General features: G+C 42.3%; 1 protein-coding gene across 4 annotated transcripts in view; it reads left to right on the plus strand.

Moving 5' to 3' along the window:
* Positions 1-8,251: 8,251 nt before the first annotated feature.
* pou2f2b (POU class 2 homeobox 2b) overlaps positions 8,252-22,772 on the plus strand; it is a 60,685-nt gene continuing 46,164 nt past the window's right edge. For 2 of the 4 annotated variants that reach the window (XM_015036041.1, XM_015036046.1), the window contains exon 1: positions 8,263-10,442. In XM_015036041.1, the coding sequence (XP_014891527.1) occupies positions 10,343-10,442 (100 nt within the window). In that variant the 5' untranslated portion in view covers positions 8,263-10,342. Of the gene's footprint in view, positions 10,443-22,772 lie in introns of all 4 variants that reach the window. The other 2 variants (XM_015036044.1, XM_015036043.1) reach the window with 2 other exon arrangements.

Here is a 22,772-nt window from a genome sequence, read left to right on the forward strand (position 1 = left end):
CTAAGTTTCACTGAGTTAACGCGGCTATGGATGACATGTAAATGATTAGTCTTTTTGCCCTCCAGTGTTGTATGCATATGCGAAATTTCTGTAGGTCCAGTAACATGCATGATGTCTAAGTCATAAGTCAGTGCCTCACCAGCAATGAACCTCACCGCACGTCACTGTTGAATATATAATTAAATACAGCTACTGTGTGCAGTTTAGTAATAAAAATGACACTTCCTTATGTGACTGGTGTCCTAAAGTAGAACATTACAAATAGGAATTTTTTTCAAGAGCAATATATTTGTGTTTGTGGGCCTGTGAATGTCATTCAGTCACACCCATACAGGTGCCTAAAAATAAGTAATAAATAGTTTTGTCATTTTCACAATAGTACCACAAAATATTGCGATAAAACTTAAGTCCATATCACCCAGTCATGGTTCATGCCTCATATCTGTGACAAGAGTTAAAGTATCTTCCCACTTCCCAGTTATGTGCCACACTGATGGTTTTCAATCCCAGTGAAATACTACATCAACGTTCCTTGATACAATATGCTATTATGCAGAAAAGTTATAACTTTTGACTGGACAGTATCAATTTAACTCTTTGTCCAGTTATTAATTGAATGAAAGGCAGAACCAAACTGAGAGAAATGCTTTATCACACCGTCAAATAGCTACTAAGACAAACTCAAAGTAGTGGACCTTCATTATCAGAGAGTAAATCCTGTTAGCTGTAAATCCTCTCTCTATCAGGTCGATGGTGGGTTTAGGATTTTAAATATTGGGTTGGTCAAAGCCTTTATTTTAGTAGTTTTTCCTGCCATTTGCACTGGGGCTGGATATGATTAATTTTTGTTTTTGTAAATGTTTGCTTCCACATTTTGGAAATAAGATCGACTCGTCTCCCAGTTGTTGCATGCTAACAAGGTAACTCAAAAAAATTAATATGTGAAGCAGTTAAAACACACACAAAAAAAAAATATTGTAAAGAATTTAAACCAAAAAAAAATTTTTTTTTGCAAAAATTATTTTTGCTTTGTTGGTCAGCTGGATTTCAGTTCTATTTCTCACATCTCTGTGTGTTTGTTGGTTTTCTTCCTAGAATGTGTCTGTAAAATTAGAGCAGATTTGGCCGAACCCGGTGATGAATTTCACTGTCAGAGACAAATTCGAAATAAATCTCTCGCCATGCACTTCCAGCATGTGTCGCACTCTGATAATTTCCACAATATCCTCTGCAACCCCCCTTGGGGGCAGATTTTTTTCCCCCCCCTCTCTCCTCCTGTTATTTCTCTCTCCATCCGCTCCTGTTTGTTTCTGTCCCTGTAAAACGCTGGTTGCTTTACTGAAATACTGCAATGTGCTTTATCTGCCCTCCTTTTCCTCCCTTTTTGCCCCCCTCCACCACCCACCTCCTACACCTTTAGTTGTTGTTGTTAAAGGCGCTACTGCTGCTGCTGCTGGTGGTGGTGATGGAGGTGGAAGATGGGGTGAGGAGGAGGTAAAGGGTGAGACGGAGAGGGGAGGGGGCTGGTAGCAAGAAGCAGGCCCAATGACGTGGGTGCGACATGTAACCGTGGTGCAGGAGAGGAAATCAATACATGAAAGGATGAGGAGCACTGGGGTGGATTACCGTCTGGGGCCCTGGCTACAGGCGGACGAGGGGGGGTGTAGATGAGGCCTGTGGGGGTGTGGAGTAAGAGAGGGGGGCGTGCGGGGTGGATTAAGGAGGGCGAGAGGCCAGATTGTCCTGTCCCCTCTCTCCGACATCGCCTCCCCCTGACCAAGTGCTGTTTGAATCTTGACCCTCCTTCCCTTCCTGCCTCCTGTAGAAACTCCCTCGGTTCCTAAACGCCGCTCGGCGCCGCCAGGTGAGCCTCCCGCTCTTCATGGACTCTCACACACAGCCAGAGGACTCCATAATGCCGGGTGAATGCATGGAGCGGCCGCGGCCCGATAACCCTGCACTATCTGTGTGGGGAATAATCGCCTGATATTACCAGTGTAAATTAAAGACTCCCAGAGAGACTGTGTGTTCTCTCCTGTGTGTGTGTGTGGGTGTGTGTGTGTGTGTGTGTGTGTGAGGTCTTCAGCAGGGTGCATCTGCAGCACTGCCACCAACCCAGATAATAAATATCTATTATAAATATCATTATTATTGGGCCAATCTCCCCCAATAACAGAGCCTCAGTGAAAGATGGCACGAGGGACCGAGCTGGATATTGGCAATATATCAGCATTGATTATTGGGGGTGCTGACAGAGAGATGGAGGCAAAGTTAATAAAAACTCATAAAAAAAGACAAGGAATACAGAAAGAACAAGGGCTTTAGCTGGATCAGACGGAGGGAAGAGGGAGTGGACGGTGGAGGTATGCAGGTGGGAGATACGGGCTACATTTTCTGGCTCTGTATCTGACTCCCGAGTCTTATCTTTCCTGCTGGGTATGTGGTACTTTTTTTGTGTGTGTGTGTGTGCGCGCGACTGTGAACCGGCATTGACATCCTCATACTTACTTCCACCAGCGGACTCGCGCAACTGCCGCTCTTTCCGCTTCTGTTTGTGTGTGTGTGTTTTCTTGGAAATTGATTGGATCTCAGTTGGATCTGAACTCTGCAGTTTGGTGTTGGTGAGGGATCCAAAGCCTGCCGAAAACCTCGCACCAACCCACACACCGTCACCCACCGAGATGCACAAACAACACTTACCTGCCCACGTATACACAGACTGAGACGCCAACAAATAAAGCTCATAAAAGCCCATGCATCATATCCATATTATCTTGACAAATCTATACATCATGTCAGAATGTGGTTTTCTGTGAATATTGCATTTTTTTTTCCTGCTGGATGTTATTGGTGCGGTTTTGCGGAGAGGATATGAGACGAGCATGTTGGACGGTTCTTGAGACGGAGCGGGGGGGCCGCAGCGTCCTTCCTAATAGGGGGCCTTGTTAGGTCGCTGACAGAGCCAGAAACGCCACCGTTGGCCCTCTATTGATTCCTGACCAAAGCTGTTATTGATGAGTGAGAATTTAATTCAACCAGCTCGTTTGTCATCGTGACATCACCATTTAACTGTGACCATGACATGGATGCGAACACCCACAACAGAGCAGGGTCGCATGAGAACACACACACGCACGCACTCACACACACACACACGCACCAGTTTTTCTTCAAATTAAACTTGGTTCATTTTCCATTTCATGTCTTCTGCACCATTTGCCATAAAACTGATGCTAATTATTCAAATCCTGTTGAAAATCGGTCAAATCAATCATTCAAAAATGAATAAAAGGGCGATTACCAAGAGTGCAATAAACAAAATGACTAATGGATGGCTCCGGTTTATGACTAATGTGTAGCCTGAGGATACTTTTGTCTCCTTTTGATTGGATAAATATTTCATGCAGCGTCCTTCTGACCTACAGCATGGATGTGACATTGAAAGCATGTGGTGGTGAGAAATTGAACAAATTGCTGTTTGTCGTGATGGAAAACCACATGATCAAATACATCTGCAAAGAAAATACTTCAAAAAAATTTAAAAGTGTGACATACTTGAAAAAACATAGATAGATAGATACATAGATAGATAGATAGATAGATAGATAGATAGATAGATAGATAGATCAAATTAACTGTAACAGAAAAGTTTAACAATGCATGTTTTATTTATTGATTAAAACATTATTGTTTATTTTAATATACTGTAAGACTGACATTTTTTAAACAAACTGATTATCGCAATAATAAAGAACCTTTCAAGCATAAAGACAATGATTGATTATTCCAATAACTTGTTTATTCTCGAGATGTGTACACTTTAGAAATGAATATTTTACTTCCTAAGAGTACTGTAGTTTACTTAATGCTAAATTTAAATGCAGCATTTAAAACAAGCAGAAATCAAAAATAACAAACTGTAAAAATTTTTACAAATATATATATATTAACTGATGAGATATGTGCATCCTGAATGTTCCAGAAAAATTGGAAGAAATGAAGTTTGCTGATTTTAGAGGAAACGTCTCCTGAATTTCTTTGATAAAAGCTTGGATTGTGCAACAAAACTACATGAATTATCTTCAATCTCTGAACTTTGCAGAGAGCATCCACTGTTCAATATTTCATCCATTACTGTATCTCAGAAAAGAATAGAAGCAAAACACCACAAAGAGAAAAAGAGACAATTTTCTATAAGACCGTTTTTTGTGTGTGTGAAAGCACCGAATAGAAAACAATGGAGCCAGATATCATAGGTCTGTATGGATTGTAAGGGGGATCGGCGGGAGGGGGGGACAGTCAGGACAGTCAGTGAGAGCGGTCCAGTGGGGGTTATTGGCTGTAGCGACCCCTCCTGTCCCACCTCAGGGGAGTCCTCCCTGGGACTCCCGGGGGACTGAAGCTCGCTGCGGGGGCCCCATAGGCAGCAGACGAGAAGCACCGACTGGGCTGAAACTCATGATGTGGGCTTGAGACGGACAGATGGACTCAATGTGAGACCGCAGACGGGTGTCATCACCAGGTATCCCCGCCTTTGTGTTGGGGTTTGTACTTGTCAAACTACACGACGCAGTGGAACATGATGAGGGAGATCCGCCTTAATTGGGTTAAAAAAAATACTGATAATTCAATTGAAACCCTCGTTTGCCTCATTCTGCCGGTGAGCGAACGACCCCGAAACTCAGGCAGGTGTTTGAAAAAGGTTTTCATGTCTGGGAGATTACCTGGTTGGCAGTTTTCCGTGTCAGGTGGAGGAAAAAGAAGAGTTTGGCAAGACGAGTGTGTGGAGGACAAACGGGTGGATGCTGTTAGCGCCACCACCCTCACCCCCCAACCCCCGCCCCATTCTCCTCCTCACCTCCTCATCTTCCTCACCCCTTTCCAACACCATCTTATTTTCCCCTCCTTCAATCTCACACACCCTCCCTCCATCCCTCTCTTCCACAGACGCGCACAGCCACACTACATTCTACAAGAAATAATTGCTTTTGTCTGGAAGGAGTGCAGGGAGGAGGGAAAGGGGGCGCGCATGGCTCCCTTTGTGGAGAGAAGGGGGTCTTTGAAGGACAACTAGTCACTTCTCCCTTCCCTCATTTCTTCCTTTCTGCTCTTCTCCTACCTTTTCATTACTCCTCTCTCCCTCCTCTTCTTCATTGGACCTGCGGATGTCATCTGTCATGTGTGAAGCGGAGGGAGAAGGACAATAAAACCGGGTTGTCTTCTGCAGGGGATGAGGCATTTTTCATAATTAAGAGCACGCCAGATTAGTGTGCCGCTCACATTTCTGGCAATTAGGCTGTCGGTTGATGACTGAGTGAACGGGGAACATGGCGATGAGAAGCAAATAACTCACTGCACGCGTCCAATCTCAAGTTCAAGCAGGCCTAATCACCTGCAGATACTAAAACATGCAGCCCTGATGACGGAGGCATGGAGGGAGGAGGTGGAGGTGCTGGTGGAGGAGGAGGTGGGGGGGATTTCTCAGGCCCAACAGGAGCAAGAGCAAGAGCGGGCTCATTCCTATTGATTTGCCCGTATTGACTGTGATGTTTAAAGTATAGATTTTTCTATTTAAAAATCTATATCGACAATAATCTGGTGTGTAAGCGCCCGGCGCTGACTGATGCTGGCCCGTAATTGACAAGCATGTAACACGCCGCTGCAGAGGAAGCGAGGACAGAGGGGAGCTATCCAGGGACGACAGGGGCAGATAGTGATTTTACCTGTAACCCGGGAGCATCGTCAACATTTATTCAAAATACAATCCTGGGGATTTTTCATGCACTTATCAAATTCATGCAGTTCACTCTAAAAAATAATAATAATAATAAAAAAAAAATACATGAAAGAGTTTTTTTCAGCCAAGTTACCTATACGTGCTTCCTGTTTAGAACTGTATTAGGAAAACATGACATTTCAATATTATTTCTATATTTTCCAATTGCTACAAGGACTTTGAAACGTTTCCCTCCCTTTTCTCAGGATGTGGATCAGTAAAATCCATCTCACCAGGGAGCATAAAACAGAAACCAAGTGTGTTAAAGCCATGACATATTTAATGCACTACACTTGAAGTATCATAGCCAACAAAATATTGCATCTAATCAGCCCACTGTGATTTGCACATGCTGTTGTTGCATGGCAATGGTGATCTGATACATTATGCAGTTGTTCCTGTCTTCTAGCACCAACCTGAAAGTCCACTTTGGTCCACTAAGGAGGGCCTAATGTGGTCAGGAGCAGGACAGGCCAAGATTCTTTGCAGCTCTAAGCAAAATTTGATTTAGAGCCGTTTTTTTATCACCAGCAGGAGGACCACATAAGTCCTGTTTGATTTGTCTCGGAGGTCGGAGCTCAGATCTGGGAGTAACGTGGCACATGAGAAGAACCGGTTCCAGCTCTGGAGCAGAAGCAGTTGGGTCTCATAGTTGTTGTGGTGCCAACTTGACAAAATGCTTTTTTCTATATTTTATGCATTTAGAAACTAAAGTGCTAGTAAACAGTTTATCAAGGCAACACGCACTAGTTATTTGATATATTTATAACTTGAAAAACCTGACTTCCAAGTATAAAAAGAATGAAACATAATATTTAAAGTAAATTGTCTAAGTTGTGTTTTTCTTCTTCTTTTTTTATATGTTTTGAAGTGACCCCCTTCAGACAACAGCTTCAATAACTATGTCACACAACATACTTTCTGGGTCAGTTTGTTCCTCTGCTGATTTGTACCGAGCTTCATAACGACACATTGCCATTTATTTCTTTCCCATTTCCTTAAAATATAATAAATTTATATTTTGTACCAACGTGGCCCACCTACACCCTCACATGCCAGTGTGTTTTTCTGTGAATTAAGTATTTTTTATGAATTATAGAAATGCAAAACATTCGATTGCGATTTGGTTACACAACAACCAACACTACAACAATAAGAAAAGAAAACAGAACATTTTTAATGCAGAATTAGGTAGTTTGCAATGGGGGACATTTACATTACTTTTGGTTACAAGATCACAAAGAAAATAGTTATTTATTCATTGAATAAAGCAGCGACTACATGAAATGTGACAGCAAGTGGCATAAATAATCAAGCTAGCATAATTAAATTAATGCCACAATTTATCTCAGTATAACTACAACTATTTTTCCATTTTAAGTAAAAAAAAATATTCAAATTATGATCAATTTAAATTCTTTCAAATTTGATGTTCAAAAACCTTTAAGGTAAAAAAAAAAATGACTGAAGGATATACAGTCTGTTTAAATGGTGAGCCAGTGTTGCTTAGCAGTGAAGTTTGTAGCCAAGACCTGGAAGAACAGAGATTTACTTTATTAACCGCTGATGTTCGTTAATTCATTACCCCATTTATCCTCGATGCTTTACATTTTTGTCTTTTTCTACTTCCATTTACAGCAAGTAAACAAACCGTTTCATACCCATGTAACTGAACTACAGGAGAAACTTGTTGTTCTTGTGCCTCAAACCACCACACAGCCATGGTGACGTTTCTACACAGCTAATGCCTGTTGCTGCATTTAAAATACGAACAAGCACCATATTTACTCACATTTAGCTCATCTGAATGCTAAATATCTATAGTCAAATTCATCACATGTGCTATATGATGATTAGCAATCACCACTCTGGCTTAAAGTTGAAACTCATTTAATTGTGTATGTAGTTGTACATAAATTCAGGAAGTAAGTTTATTTTTTCCTATAATTAACTTTCTTAAGTTATTGTGATAAATAGTCATTAAGATGCTAAAATGTAATCTTTGCATGAAAAGTCTGCTCTGGCTTTGCATTACACTATATTTACATATATTTATTTTTTGTTCTGATTTCATGTTATTATAAAATTTTGTCTACAAAGCAGCCTTACTGGATACAGAACCCCTGTGACCTCTGACCTTTCTGGTCAAAATGCTGGCATTTGTTCCATTTTCTATTGGAAACTAGAGAAAATCAGTCTGCGAAGTATGAATAGAGCCCATTATAAAATCCCTCTAAATGGCCCAAATCTTTATTCCATGTATTGCATTTAACCCCCATAGATTCATGTTTTACTAGCAGTGCAACAATAAATTATCTGTATGAGATAATCTGGTAAACTGGACCCTCATGTGACATGGTAACAAAACCTGCACACATAAATAATCATAAACATACTCAGATGGCATGTAATGTAATTTAATTACGACTTTATTTTCTGAAAACCTTTTTTTTTTTAAAAAAAAAAACACTTTATTTTGATTCTGACTCATCAAATATGACCCCAGATCAAAACAAAAATAAATGAGTGATTTCATTTTTCCCCCCCTACAGTTTAAGTAGAAAATAGAAAATAGTTTTACATGTTTACCCCTCAACCGACATAAATGATAAATATATAGAATAAAATGCAATGCAGCTCTGCACAAAGCATTGCAAGCTAATCTTGCTACCAGGAGGTTTCCACTCAACCCCATCGACAGCTCATGCGTCAAGCAATAGAAAACCTCTTCATGGCCCAGGTGACAAATATCTTCTATATTTCTATCTGGTGCTCGTTGCCCTTTCAATGCGTCCCTGGGCAACCTGGTACCTGCCTGCACCTGTTTCGGAAGTCACTCTTGCTGACTGGGGTGGCGCAGCTTAATTCGCTTATTCCTCGGGCCGGCTCTGGACAGGAGCAGCGTGATAACTTCATTATGAGCAAGCCTTGCATCCTGACGGATATCGGCTGTGGTGTAGGTGCCTCTTATGTGGACTTTTGTCCCTTCTCAAGGAGTCCAAACAGTAATGCACTGATCAACGCTGGCATCATTATAGTCGGTATTATTAAGAGGAGGTGGTGTTGGTGGAAGGGTGGGGGGGTGATGGTGGCGGTGCAAAAAAAAAAAATCAATACAGGATACCTTTTGCAGCGGTAGTGAAAACGAGAGAGAGGTGGGAAAGGAGGGGCGGTGGTGGGAGGCGGGAGGAGGAAGGGGTTGAGGGAGGGAGGAGGGGAGGTGCGGAGGTTGGGGGTGGTGATGTGTGAGTAGTAGCGGCTCCTCTCTCGCCTCAATGTTGCGGCCAGCCTGGTGGCAGATCGCTACAATCCTGGAGGGGAGCCGGGTCGAGTGAGCTATCTGGGGGTTCCCAAATTATAACGGGAGGGGGACTAAAAAAAAAGAGAGACAGGCAAAAATCAAAAAAGAGAGAAAGAAAGATAAAAAAAACAAACAAAAAAAAACAAAAAACAAAGACACACAGGCGGATGGACGGAGATATAGGCAAGTGTTCCGATAAGACGCGGCACCATGGTCGGATTCTAGAATAGCAACGCCGTCTTGTGTTTTTATTTATTTATTTTTGGTTCCTTTTCTGTTCGTGGGGATTTCCGTTTTTACTATTTATTTATTTAGATGTTTATTTATTTATCTATCGATTGATTGCGTTTTAATTACTGCCTTGTGACAGAGAGCGAAGGAGGAGGAGCGTCAGTGCCATGCGCGCTCGCTGCTGTGTTCTCTGACTCTTGTTTGTTTGTGCCCCCTTTTATTTACCATTTGTTTATACCTATTTATTATTAGATTTAGGAAAGAAAGAAAGAAAACGCTTAAACCGAGCGGTGTTGAATGCGCGATCCGGCGCGTTTGCGCGTATTGGATGAATGTAGACGACTAAGGAGCAGCTAAAGACCAAATATATCTACAATAGCCCCTCAAAATGCATACATCTTAACAACTCTGCGTGTCTTTTCTTGTCCTGTCTTTGTGTTATCTCCGATGGTGTTGTTCTAAGCTGCAAAAGCGAATACCAAAGCGGCGACGCCACAGGAATAGGCTCAGCGACTGTTCTCATGCCTTCTTCACACCTACAGGAACCGCTGAGGAGTGAGAGGGTAAAATAAGCTCCGGGGGCCTCTATGTTTACTCAAGGAGAAAGCTTTAACAGAGCAAAGGTAGTAGAAGGAAGGCGCAGGTGCGTCAGCTTTTATTCTCAGCTTTAATTCTAAGGGAACTTTTCACGTAGCTGCAGAAGTCGAGCTCCTCTCTTCCCCGTCTGCGTGTTAGTTACTCAAGGGACCACCCTACGTCTATATAAATATATATCTATATATAAATGCTCTATGCACATTTAGGCTACACCAAAACTCTAATGCATCACACGTGTACATAAAAAAAAAAAGTGCGCAGCCGAGGCTACATGTGCACACATCTAACTGCGAATGTTGTGAGCTCTACAAACCAAATATTCCCCCAAAGCTGTCTGCCAGAGAAGAGCCAGAAGCATCAGAGGAGGACAGACCTTGTCACCCAGCTTGTGTCAGATTATTTGCATCCAAACGAGAAGCAGGAGGAAGAAGAAGATCATGTTTGTTCCCTTGCCGGTGCCGTTCGTCTTTCAGAGAACTGCCCCTGACCTCAGCGCCTGGCGTCTCAAGTCCCCTCTGGCTCTCCGCTCCAACTCCGGTAAGACATTTTTTTTTTTAATTTGTTTTTATTTTTACTGTATTGTTTTATCTTTCCTCCTTATCCTCCTTGTGCTACACCTCCTCCATGTCGGCCAGCCTTGCAGACCCGCCCCGATGCGCTTGCAGAGCTGGAGGAGCTGTCGGCGCACACACACACCCACTTTACACACTCACTTCCCCCGGTCTCCTCTTTTTTTTCTGACCAGATTCCTGTGCACCTTTTGTTTGAATCGGAATTAATTTATCCGTGCATTAAGATAAATAAAAAAAAAGATGTATATCCTCGTATTTGCTGTCCAGTCCGATGCGCCGTTACTCCATCCACCCCCTGCGTGTGATGTTTTATTTCCTCTCCGCCTCTGTGCTCCTTTCTCCGGGTATTTCGCTCTCCAGCCTCCGCTCCCCGTCCTTCCCCTCTCCTCCGCTGCCTGCGCCTGAGCCTCAGCCTCCGACTCTCCCCAACTAGACTCTCGGCAGGCAGGGAATATTCATGCCAACTTATCGATCCTGCGGAGATCGATTCCGGGGCCGGTGGAAGAAGTGAGAGGGGGAGACAGAAGGAGAGAGCAAGGTGTACGGAGAAGTGCAACCATGCTGAAGGAGAAGGGAATTACACCCTTTTATTCCTGTATTTATTTTTTCGTTTGTTTGTTTTTTAATTGTGTGCATGAGCTTCATTCACAAACATAATCTGTAGGGGAGCCACAGACTAGTATTTATTATTGTTTATTGAGGCGCATGAATGCTCCCATCTTGGCAAGAATCTCCACTTGGAGTGACTGACTGCGTCTCTTTCTGTCCCCATGGCTTGGCTGCTGCGCGGTTGGGAGCGGAGGGAGTGTGGAGTCAAGGAGGAAGAGGAGAGGAAGATGAGGGGGGTTGGGGAGTGAAGCAGTGGCGCCGTCTGTGTTTTATCTGCGCTCATGTGGAAGAAAAGGGACGCATGTTGGGAGCATCCAGACCGGCCTCAGTGTATAAGTGCTGCTGTCAGAGGTGTCTGAGCTCAGTCCAGCCTGGTCTGGTTTCTAGGCATCCAACAGATTCTTCTTTCTGTCTCGTTTGTGGACGAATAAAAAGCAAAAACTAGTTCAGCAAAATGTTGTAATAGTAGATCTCCATAGCTTGTGAAGATGGCCTGAGGTATAAGCAAACTTTGAACCTGCAGAGTTACACAAATGCACAAGTTTTATGCAGTTGCCTAAAACTTAAGAGATGCCATCAAAAGTTTTATTTAATTAAGTGATTTATTTTAAAAGTGAAGCTAAAGTTACAAAACCCGACGACACAGTGTGTTGTAATCATTTCGACGATTTTGGTTTACAGGAAATGGCGCCTCTCCACAAGGAGAGTACTCCACAAAACGCTGCTGCTCCAAAAAAAAAAAAGCTAAATGTTCACAGAGCGCTGTATGCTAGCATGTTCATGGAAAGTTAAGTGGAAGGAAAAAGGCGTTGTAGAAAAAGATGAACAATTAATTTGTGATTGCCATTAGTTGTAAGATGTAACCATCAAAATGGCAATAAAAGCTGGAAACATCTCGAACTTCACTTTTTGAAAACTCTTTAATGATATTCTAAATTATTAAGACGCATGTTGCCTTTGATTTAAGTTAGCTTTTAAAGGGACAGTTCAAAATTTTGGAATTGAGGTTCTGCTAAAAGACTATTATTTTACCTTCAATATGCCATTCCACACTTTCATTAAGTATAATGATGCACTGGTCATATGTGTTGTTATGTGCATCCTTGCTGCAGGTAAATAGTTCAGTGTTATTTATAATTGTTTTAGACATGAATGACAACAATTCTTTCCATTTCATGCACTCACACACTAAATGACCTTTTTCACAAATAGAGGTGTTACAGTATATATAGTAAATATAAATCATATATTAAACAGATGCAACTTTTAGGATATTTTCATGCATGGCAGCCATCTTGGAAGCTGAATGTGGGGCTTCTTGGCAACTTCCAGCTTCACTAGTTATAACTCTGGTTTCAGTGGGGCGTTCTTATTTTGTTTTGGACTGGGAGCCGAAAGAAATTTAAATTTCCCATAAATCCAGACTACTTTGACCCAGAGGCTGAAGAGGAAGATAGCTTTTTTCTAATGTGGGGAAAAAAATCATGAACTATTTCTTTAATGGCACAACGAAAACAAGCCGTCCCCAATTCCTAGTATCGCTTTTAGAAATCTGTTTCGACTCATTTCATTTTGGAGACAGCCGGTTTCACCTCTCACTGCAACCAAGACAAAAGGACAAGTGATGGAGATAAAGAGAGAAAAACAGCGTGCAGGGACGAGAATGACCTGTTACCTGCCATTTCTCCAGAGACGTACACAAAGAGGAGAAGGGACAGATGTTGGAAGGAGGGCGAGGCAAAGGGACCCGCGGGGAGGAGTTTCTGCGCTCCAAGTGTTGAAAAATGGCAAATGTCAGAATGAGATACAAAAGAAAAAAATGTGGAAGGAGAGGGAGAGAGAGAGAGAGAGAGAAAAGAGAGAATCACGTGAAAGCGAGTCAGATGACAGAGTGAAAAACGAGGAAGGTGAGGAAAACTCAGTTTGAGCTGGAGAGCTGAGGATAAACCACAGATGAGCCATTATGTTGCGGCGTCCCAGGCCGTGGCCTTGCATCTGAATAAGCAGACAAACGGATGGGGAAGTTTGCGCAGGCAGCTGGGCTCCTTGGACGAGGGGGATGACAGTGATTCACAATGCTATGCTGATTTTATTCTGTTTAGATAAAGCAGAACGGCGCAACGTCCTTCTTGAAAAATGCGGGGTTTGTTGCTGCAAGGGTGCTGGGTTGATTCACAAACCCCCGGAGTGAAACGAGACCGGGAACACGAGGAAACGAGACGTTGGGCAACAAATTAATACTGAAACCAGCTAAACAGTAAATCAGCTGACATTTTAAAGATGTTTAACATTTGAGCTTTAATGCTTCATAGCTTTTGCTCTGTGAATGTACTTTTGCCACCGACTTTCTCATATCTTGTCATGTTACTACCACAGACTTTAATGTGTTTGGCCAAAAACAATTTGTAGAAAAGTGGAAGAAAAAGGGATAAATGTGATTTTTACTAATGAAAAATGACAAAAGTGTGTCAAGGATTTACTCTGAATCCCCCTAAAGAAGTGAAACCTGCTGGCTTCAGAAGTCAACTTGTTGGTAAACAGAGTCAAAATGTGTGTAATATAATCTCAATATGAATCCAGCTGTTCTGTGAAGGCTCCAGATGTGGAAAATTGACGTTTGCAGACACTCTGTGAGCTCTTTGCAAAGAGAAAGAGTTTTTTTTTTTTTTTTTAAACTTCAGTTCAAGCAGGTAGCAACAAACTCCAAATCTGTTACTTGCGTAAAAAGGGGGTTCTGCAAAGTGTTGATTCAAAATGTCTACATACAAATGCAGGCCACACGTATTTGATTTTTATTCATAAAACGTAACTGTGGTTCGCTTTCCCTCCACTGCAAAAGGATGCTCTGCTTTGTGTTTGTCTCCCACAGCGAATCTCAGTGAAATGCACTCAAGTTTGCGATTGCGACGTCACAAAGTGTGAAAAAGTTCAGGAGGATGGTGACACTTTTGCAAGGCATTCAGATTTCCCGCGTAGTCGGTGGGCTTTTGACTTGCGCTCTCGGTTAACTTGTCTCTTTGACTGGTGGCAGCTACTTGACTCCTTTGCGTCAGAGCTTTGTGCGGGGTCAGAGGTCACAGCGGCAGTGTTAGACTCAGCCCCACCTGACCCTCGTCTGCCCCCCTGTGTGTTCATTCTCTTTTATGTTACAACAGGCCTCGAGCACTCATGCACAACCCCTGTGGGGGCTCTCACACACACACACACACACCCACACACACACACATCGTCATGAAACAGACAAGCCATCACATACAGTAGCATAAAACAAGCGTGTTAGACCCTTTTCCACCTGGATGGCGAGCTGCTGTAACCCATCCAGGTTTTGTTCTATTTTTAATGGCACCGTGTCTGTGAAAGGTACAGGTCAGTGGCACCGCTGTGTGAACTACCTGTGTGTACGTAGTAAAGTGGTTTGTAGAGCCATCAGCATTAACCGGCGTATGAAAGTTTAATGGGACATAGAGGAGAAACCGGTGAGTTTCCCGCACAGTGCTGGGCTTGCTGGGATATGATATGATGGGGCCAAAAACTGCCTTTTTCCTCACACACTCATAGATTCAGTTCATCTTCACTATGCACTCTCTGTCACACACCATTAGCCACCGTTTCCTACAAGGCTGGCTCTCTTTCACGGATGCAAGCTCTTACACTTACAAATGGGTTTCAAATTTCAGATTTAAAACGCTGTTTTTTTCTTTTTCTTTGCTATATTTCTTTTTCTGCTTTTATCATTTAGTGACATTTAGAGACATTTTTGCTGTGCAGTTCCTCCAAGGTTTTTATTTATATGACAAATTTAAAATTTGAACTGAATCCAGTACAGATCAGGATTTTCCTGACTGATACAGATTTCAGTTTTTTTTTTTTTCTTTGATTCCATTTACACTCGTCACATTCTTGCTGAAGAAGTCTGAGCTCCACATTTCGTTGTGCAGAAATTTGCTTCAGAGTCTTTTCATATTTTGAAATTCTTTTGAGCCTTTTTTCTCTAGGCTTTCCAAAGCCAAACTCTGGCTCCTTTGGTTCCTTGCATCCAAACTCAGGCCATATTTCTACTCATATAAGATGATTTTGCCTTAATTTAAGAGAGACAACAGTCAGGCTTTTACACACTGATACCTTTCTCAGTTTTTTAAGGACAATAATGTATAAAAGAGACATAAATGACAAAAATTGCAACAAAAAAATGCTCTCTTTTAGCATCAAAACTGAAAACGTGCCTTGTTAAATGATTGGATCTCTTAGTTTAAATGCATTCCCCATTTTTCCACCAATCAGAGCTAGTCAGTGAAAACTGATGAATTCCAACCTCTGGTTGATTGATTGGTGCATCTCATTCTTCAACTCCTTCTTTTGCTCATGTTTTTTTTGTTCCTTCGTTTATTTACTTGCAACATGATGTAAGGGTCATGCATGCATCCGCTTTATGTGTGTGCATGCGTGTGTGTGTGTGTGTGCATGTATGTGTGTGTGTTTAATGAAGAGGGAATAAGTGTGTACATGTATGAATACGTGTGCAAACTGGTGTGTGCAGGTATAGATTGGCTTGTGGAGGGGGAGCGTGCAAGTCGCAGTGTTAACATGATTGCAAATGACAAAATGTCAACCTGGGTTTGTTAGCAACATAATGGGGAATCAATAGACACGAGAAAGATGTCAATACTACATGCTTTATTGCATTAAGCTACCTCTCTCCTCTTCTGTGGCTCTCTCCCCGCCCTCTCCTCTTCTTTTCCCATTTCTTTCCCACTCTCTGCTCTCTGTCACAACCCGAATCCCTCTCACTCCCTCCGCTCCGCTCTGCTCTCCCTGTGGTAGTAGAATTAGATTGCAGTTTATGAGGCAGCCATGGAGTCCTGAATGTAGCACACTTATGTCAGGATGCTTCAGCAGCTAATGGGCTATCAGTTGGTCTATATTAGTTTGACAATGTGACAAGACCCAAAGTACGCCGGAGGCGGGGTGGTTTATGTTTAGCTGATGTGGAATGACTTAGCCATGGAAGTCGGGATCGGATTTAATTTTAAAATGGGTGTATGGCGATACAAGCATGTAATCATAGCCGCTCTAATTACAGCGACTTCATGCTCCTGAAATACTCGCTGGGAGTTAAACCTGTTATGTGGTTCTGGATTAATCCACACAGATTCAGTCTGAGACTGTATATAATGACACCATTAGTAAAGATGTCTTATTTGTTTCGGAGCACAGTTAATCCTATTAACGGTTCACCGCTTATTGGATTTGCACAGGTGTGCACATACAGCAGCAGGGCAGAAAATACACATGATTCTGGGTAATTGTGTGTTTGGTGGTTGACACTAATATAGTATTAATGCTCATTAGCAGCATTAGTAGTATTACATTTCCCTTAAGAACCACAGGAATCAAGATGCATACATATAAGGGGCATTTTAATATGCGTTTTTGTCATGTTACAACTACAAACTTCAGTTTATTTTATCAGAAATGTGTGTGCTAAATCAATACAAAGTAAAGTACAACTGTAGATGTAAAGAAAATGACCAGTCTTAAGTTATACATTTTTGTGACTCTTATTTGCAGTATTCAGAAAGTAAATGGGCAGAGAAAGAAGAGAGTAAATGAAGCAAAAGTCCTAAAGTTTGGAATCAAACTCTGGATTACTGCTTCAAAGCTCTGTATGAGGTTCTCACTCTACCTCTACACAGCACAGTGGTGGCAGCATGATGATGCGGTAGTGACTTTTTCAGCCTGAACAGGAAAGCTGGTAGTAGTTGATGGGCAGATGATACAGAATTAGTCCTGGAGGAGGTGGAGGTTCTCCGTTCTACAACACTAAACATACAGCCAGAGCTACATCAGTTTAAAGGATATTCATGTTTCTGAACGGTCCAGTCAAAGTCCAGGTTAAAATTCTGTGATAAAACTTTTAAAACTGATGTTCACAAATGCTCTCCATCCATTCTGACCAAGCTTGCCTAACTTTGCAGAAAAGAATATTTAAAAAAAAAAAATTCAGTCACTTGGTGTTTAAAAAGAGCAAAACGTGTCATATGAAGATTTGATTTGGCAGTGGAGAGAGACAAGCAACACACATTCAGATTTTTACTTTACTAAAAATAATAAACTGGAAATCACGCATCCTTGACCCCTCAACACTTTGTGCTGGTCTGTCACATAAACTCCCAATTAAATCCACAGAATTTTGTGGTTGTAACATGGAAAAAGGTGAAAAAGTTCAAGCGATGTGAAGACGTGCGAAGGGAAAGTGACCTTTACAGCCACGCTTTAAATGTCCATACCTCCACAAAGACACTTTGAAGCGCACGCAGCTGGACGTCATTAAAAAAATATCACTCACCGACCTCGACGAGCTGCATCTACAGCCTGATTAGCTCTGAATTTGTTTGCCGAATCGCTGCAGATGCATTTTGTGGTGCTGGCCGATGTGTGTCCGGTGAAATGAAGTCCGACGTTTGCCCCAACCAGGAGCTGGATGAGCGGGCCACTTAATCACACCCCGAGACCTTAATCAGCTGAAGAACACACACATACACACAAGGATGGAAGAAGAGTGTGTGGTATGTGGTGAGGTGTGCGCAGTGGAGTTAATCAACACATCAGCAGGATTAAACACATACAAACCTCCTGACTCCATTCTAGATATTGATTTATACTCCTTTCTCTGGTTCTTGCTCCCATTCCTCGTCTTTCTCTCTCTCTCTCACTGTTTCTCTCGGAGCGTCTCTCTCCGGCTGCGTTTGGATGCTTGGTCAGAGGTAGAAGCTCTGCTATCAGGGTTTGAGTGGACGTCTCACCAGGCTGCCAATCACAAACCTCAAACGAGCAGGAAGTCCCAGTAACTGTTTCTAACACTTTATTAACTTATTAAAGATATTATTTAAACACAGTTTACTCTTAATGTCCTCCTCCCTGGGAGGTTGGGACCAAATTTCAGATTCATAATATGAAATTATTCAAAATAGAGCAGCTGGTATTGTGCTTTGCTGTCATTACTTTACAAGTTTTAGAAAACTGCATAATATGTTGGGATGACTTTCTCTTAAAGCTAGATTAAACTACTCTCTACTCGCATTGAACATCTGTGATTTCATTCAAAATATATAATTTAGCCATTTTCACTTTACTAGGCATGCTGTTAAACAGAAATGCATTTTTACAAAAGTTAGAACTAATGTACAGAAGAGAACTGTTCTGTGTTATGAAACGCCAGCATATGTTATATTTAATGATAGTTAAAAAAAAAAATTAAAGGACAAATATTTAAGTTTTCTGCAGACAATGTAAGCTCCTGGTTGTGAGTTGGATATATTGCGCCAACAGTTAATTATGTGTTTTGTTTTGTTTTGATTTAGTTTCTAAAACAGTGTTTTTTGGGGGGGGTTTTGTGATGCAACTCATGTGATGCGTGAGTCACTGTAAGAACAGCGGCAGCACCGATGCAGCTAAATGTGGAACTAAACTAAACTAAACTGAAGCTAAATCTATTTTCTCTTCCCGCTCTTTTACATCGGATTGGAGTTGTGTGTGTACTACTTTCCTCCTCTTGCTCCTACATAAGGGCTAAATTTCATGCATATTCTTCATGCACAATGTGCAGCATCTGCAGAGATGACTGATTTACAGACTACCAATTGTGTTTCCACCGACCGTTGTCTTCTTTTGTTGTTGATTGCTACGGGCTGTCACCTCCGCCACCCGGCTCATGTGCCAGTACATTTAGATAATAAAAAAGACCAATAAAACGCAGGGGTTTGATTGGGTGTCTCCCTTTTAGCCCAGCGGAGCAGGAGGCCTAAATCAGAGCCCCTTCTCGCCCATTTCATTTAGCTGATAAGATTTATGGTAATGAAGAGGTCCTATTAACCTCCGGGGTTCCATCGCATGTCCTTCAGGGTGCAGGCGGATGAGAGTGCTCAGCGTTTGGGGTTTCCAAACCAGCGGTGAACGTGTCTTCCAGAAGCTATGTCACATCACTGCAAATGCATACACATTCACACACATCCACAGGCAGCAGAGATCCCCCCCCCGACTCCCCTAAAAAAAGAAAAGAAAAGAAAAGCACTGCAGCCCTTTGAGAGAGCTGAATGCATGTTTAATCTCCGTTCTCTCTTTTTTCTTCTCAGCGTTTTCCCTGCTCCTGATCCCCTCTATCCTTCCTGCTCTCTGTCCTTCTCTCAGCAGGAGCATTCTGTTCTGAAATTAATCTGTTGTACTTCACCACCTCTTCTGCTTCTCATTTCCCTCCCTTGTGCAGCTCCTCTCACGCCTGTCTTTTCAAAAACTGCATAAACTTTTGTTTTTATTGCAGCTGCTAAAACGTGACGGTCTTTAGCAATTATTTGTTCGCTTTTAATCCATATAATAGTCTTTGTTGCCTTGCAAAAATATTCACATTCTTTGCCTTTTTTTAAATTGTGTAACTTTACGACTACAAACTTCAGTGTGTTTTATTAGAAGTTAATATGATGGACCAACACAAATAGTGCACGGCTGGAATAAATCTGGAAGAAAACTGAACCAAACGTACCGAGCCTCTGTGAAAATGAGGTTTCAAGTTTCCCCTCTGTTGGAGTTGGGGTCCAGACTTTGACTGGGCCATTCTAACACATGAATATGGTTTCATGCCAGTGTTGCTCTGGCTTGTGGGTCATTTTTCTGTTTGAAGGTGACCCTCTGGCCTAGCCTCAAGTCTTTTTCAACCTCTAAAGCCTGGTTGATTTTTATGCCGATTTTCTGCCCAATCTTCGTCTTCCTCCAGTCTAAAGGTCGCGCCGATTATCGTGATGGCTCTTTAGATAATCGTAGGAGATATTCCTGCTCTGTGTGATGTCTTAGGACTGATCTGGTTTGCTCAGAAGGATGTCTGGACTGCTACGACCTCAAATCGTAGGGACATTGAACATGCCGGATTGTCTTGGTCTGATATTTCGGAGTGTGAGTTGTTCCCCGTGGACGCAGCCTCTTGAATGTGACCTGAAGCCAGTCAGAAAGCGAAGTGACAGAAACATGGAGGGGAATCCAAAGTACATAATAATAATTAAACCCTCACCTATCAAAAAACTATATACGTCTTCAACTAACACATTTTACTTTTGAGTCATTGTTTCTCTTAAAAATAAGCCACAAACCATCGCCTTTGCTTCTTGTATCGAGAGGTTTTGTGAGATTTTCTTTCTGGCAGCTGAAATGTTTGTGAGTGAAATCTCCTTGTGTCTGTCATATCTATGATTTGTCTTCGTCGTGTGTGGAGCCTCTGAGGTTTTGAAAATCAGTGCAAAGTATTAAAATCTTGCCCTTTTAACCAGGCAGAACAGTTTTTCTTCCAGGATTGCTTTGTGTTTACATAACGACTAGCTTCTCTGTCTCTTCTGAAGATAAGCATCCCCGCACCATGATGCTGCCACCGCTGTGTTTTAAAGTGGCAGTAGTGTTTTCAGGGTAATCGGCGCATCTTCTTGCATCGTTTGCAAACATAACTTTTTAGAATCATCGTATCTGATTATTCTGGTTACTATTTATATGTTCAAGCTACATTTTTCAGATTTTTATTTGACCAACCCGTAACTTAAAATCTAGATGCTGTCGAAATAAAAATGTTACACTTTGCCCGCCGTCTTAATACACTTGTGGTATTAACTGGTTGTCCGGAAATATTACCGAGCGTGGAAAAGAGGGGAGGTGTCTTAGGATGTTAGAGGGAGGCACAAACCCCTCCCTCCTCTGTACAAGGGTGGCACCCCTCTGTCCCTTTGTCTGCTTGTAAAAAAAAAAAGAAAAAACAAGGGGGGGACGAGGGAGGAGGCGCAGAGTGGGGGCGCCGAGGGAGTGACTAAGTGACCCCTCTCTCCCCTCTCTTTTGACGCGTCCATGTTCTGTCCATTTTGTCCCTCTCCCTCTCTTTCATCCTGTTTCGTTCCCCCAGTTTTCAGCCTGGTTAAGTCGGCCTCGCGTGTCCTGGCCCTCTCTCCCTCGCGCTGTCCTCACATCTTCTTGGGAGTGGAGGGGGTGGGGGACACCAGCCTTGTTGCCAAAGTGTCTCTAGGACACATTAAGGCCCATAAAAGCCTAGTCTGCCGTCGCACTCTTAACCACCAGTCAGAGGTAGTGTGCAAAAGTGACTTTAAATGAGTCTGTGATTACCTTGGAACATGGGCACACGCTGAAGTGGCCAAGAGAGTGTGAGACAAGGCCAAAGCATCGTGGCAAGAGACGGAAAGTGCATTTCTCTGCTTTGTTTCTTGAATCCCGTGCGGAAGATTGAACAGGAATTAATATTGGTTTCCGCCGTAGCTAAGAGCTAAAAAGGCCGGCTAAGTGGAAGAAGCGGTGATGGGCCTGAAATCTCCCTCCCCCACGTTGCAACCTGCTTGTCCCTTCCCTCCCCTTCACCCCGGCCTCCTAATTGGCCACATGCTGCCATGAGTGACAAGTGTAATCATCAGTCAAATTATGATGCGAACAGGAGGAGGAGGAAGATGGAGGTGGAAGAGAGGAGCAGCAGAAGGAGGTTGGGGGGCAGGAGGAGGCGATATGAGTGGGGGGTGAGTTTGAAAGGATGCGCTTTGATCAGAGGCAGAGAGGGGGCGAGTGGGCAAACTGACAGAGCAACATGGAAACCTGCTGTCCACACACCTGCTGCTTCAGAGATGGGCAGCATTAGCACCCTCAGGACCTCACAGTGGAACAAAACAGCACCGGAAAAACCCACAGCAGCGGATCAGGAGAACACAGTTCATGCTAAATAGAGTTTAAATAGTGATTTATTATTCGCATTAGAGTGTTTACAAAATGCACCCAGAATTTGCACTTTTCAGACTTTTTTCTGTGCATTTATATTGGTATGTCTTGTCTGTTCTTCATATTTCATAATTTCTTTTTTGTTTGTAACACAGTTTTTATTATTTTAGCACAAATGACATTGTAAAATGTCACATTGTGACCTCAAAGTTTCCCAAAAACCCCAAACCCTCTCACAATAAGTATCGCCACCCTACACCCCCATCGTCCCCACTGACCACCAGATGCTTAATGATCCGAGTCATAACAATAGTTTTACGAAAAAATGAATAAATAAGGAAAATAACGTTAAAAAATACAGATAAAATCACATAAACCCCTGAAGACACATTCAACATTCAATCTGATGCCCTTTTATAGGAGCTTATATGAAAAAATAGCAATTACAATCAGATCTCTACAATTAACACTTTGAACTTCCTGATTTTGAACTGTCGAGGTTTTAGCATCATCAACTTCAGCTGAACACAACTCTGAGCAACAAACATTCAGAAAGTAACAGTGTCTTCAGTCAGAGGCTTCTTCAAATTCACTTGAATACAGTCTGCTACATACTCTCTGCCAATGCCCATCACTATTTATAATTACTGAAGAATTTGAATTAATGCTTTACAACACCATTTAATTTCCCTTTGGGAGAAATTAAGTATTTCTGAGTTTGAAGTTGAACCAGCGTTCCACTGAAAGATCACGAGGTGGACGCCACATCTTAACCACTAATTGTTTTTCGCAGTTTTTTCCAGCCATCCCTCATTCGTGGGTGTTTGCTACGACAGAAAAGCTGGAGTCATCTTTTTTTTCTCATGTAAAACTCTGAGACAAATGTAACAACTTGACAATAAACCATATTTAGATTTTAAAACTCCGGCTTGTGGCACCA

Source organism: Poecilia latipinna, unplaced genomic scaffold (assembly GCF_001443285.1).
Source record: "Poecilia latipinna isolate Pla-1442-1.1 unplaced genomic scaffold, P_latipinna-1.0 Scaffold355, whole genome shotgun sequence".
Lineage (NCBI taxonomy): Eukaryota > Metazoa > Chordata > Actinopteri > Cyprinodontiformes > Poeciliidae > Poecilia > Poecilia latipinna.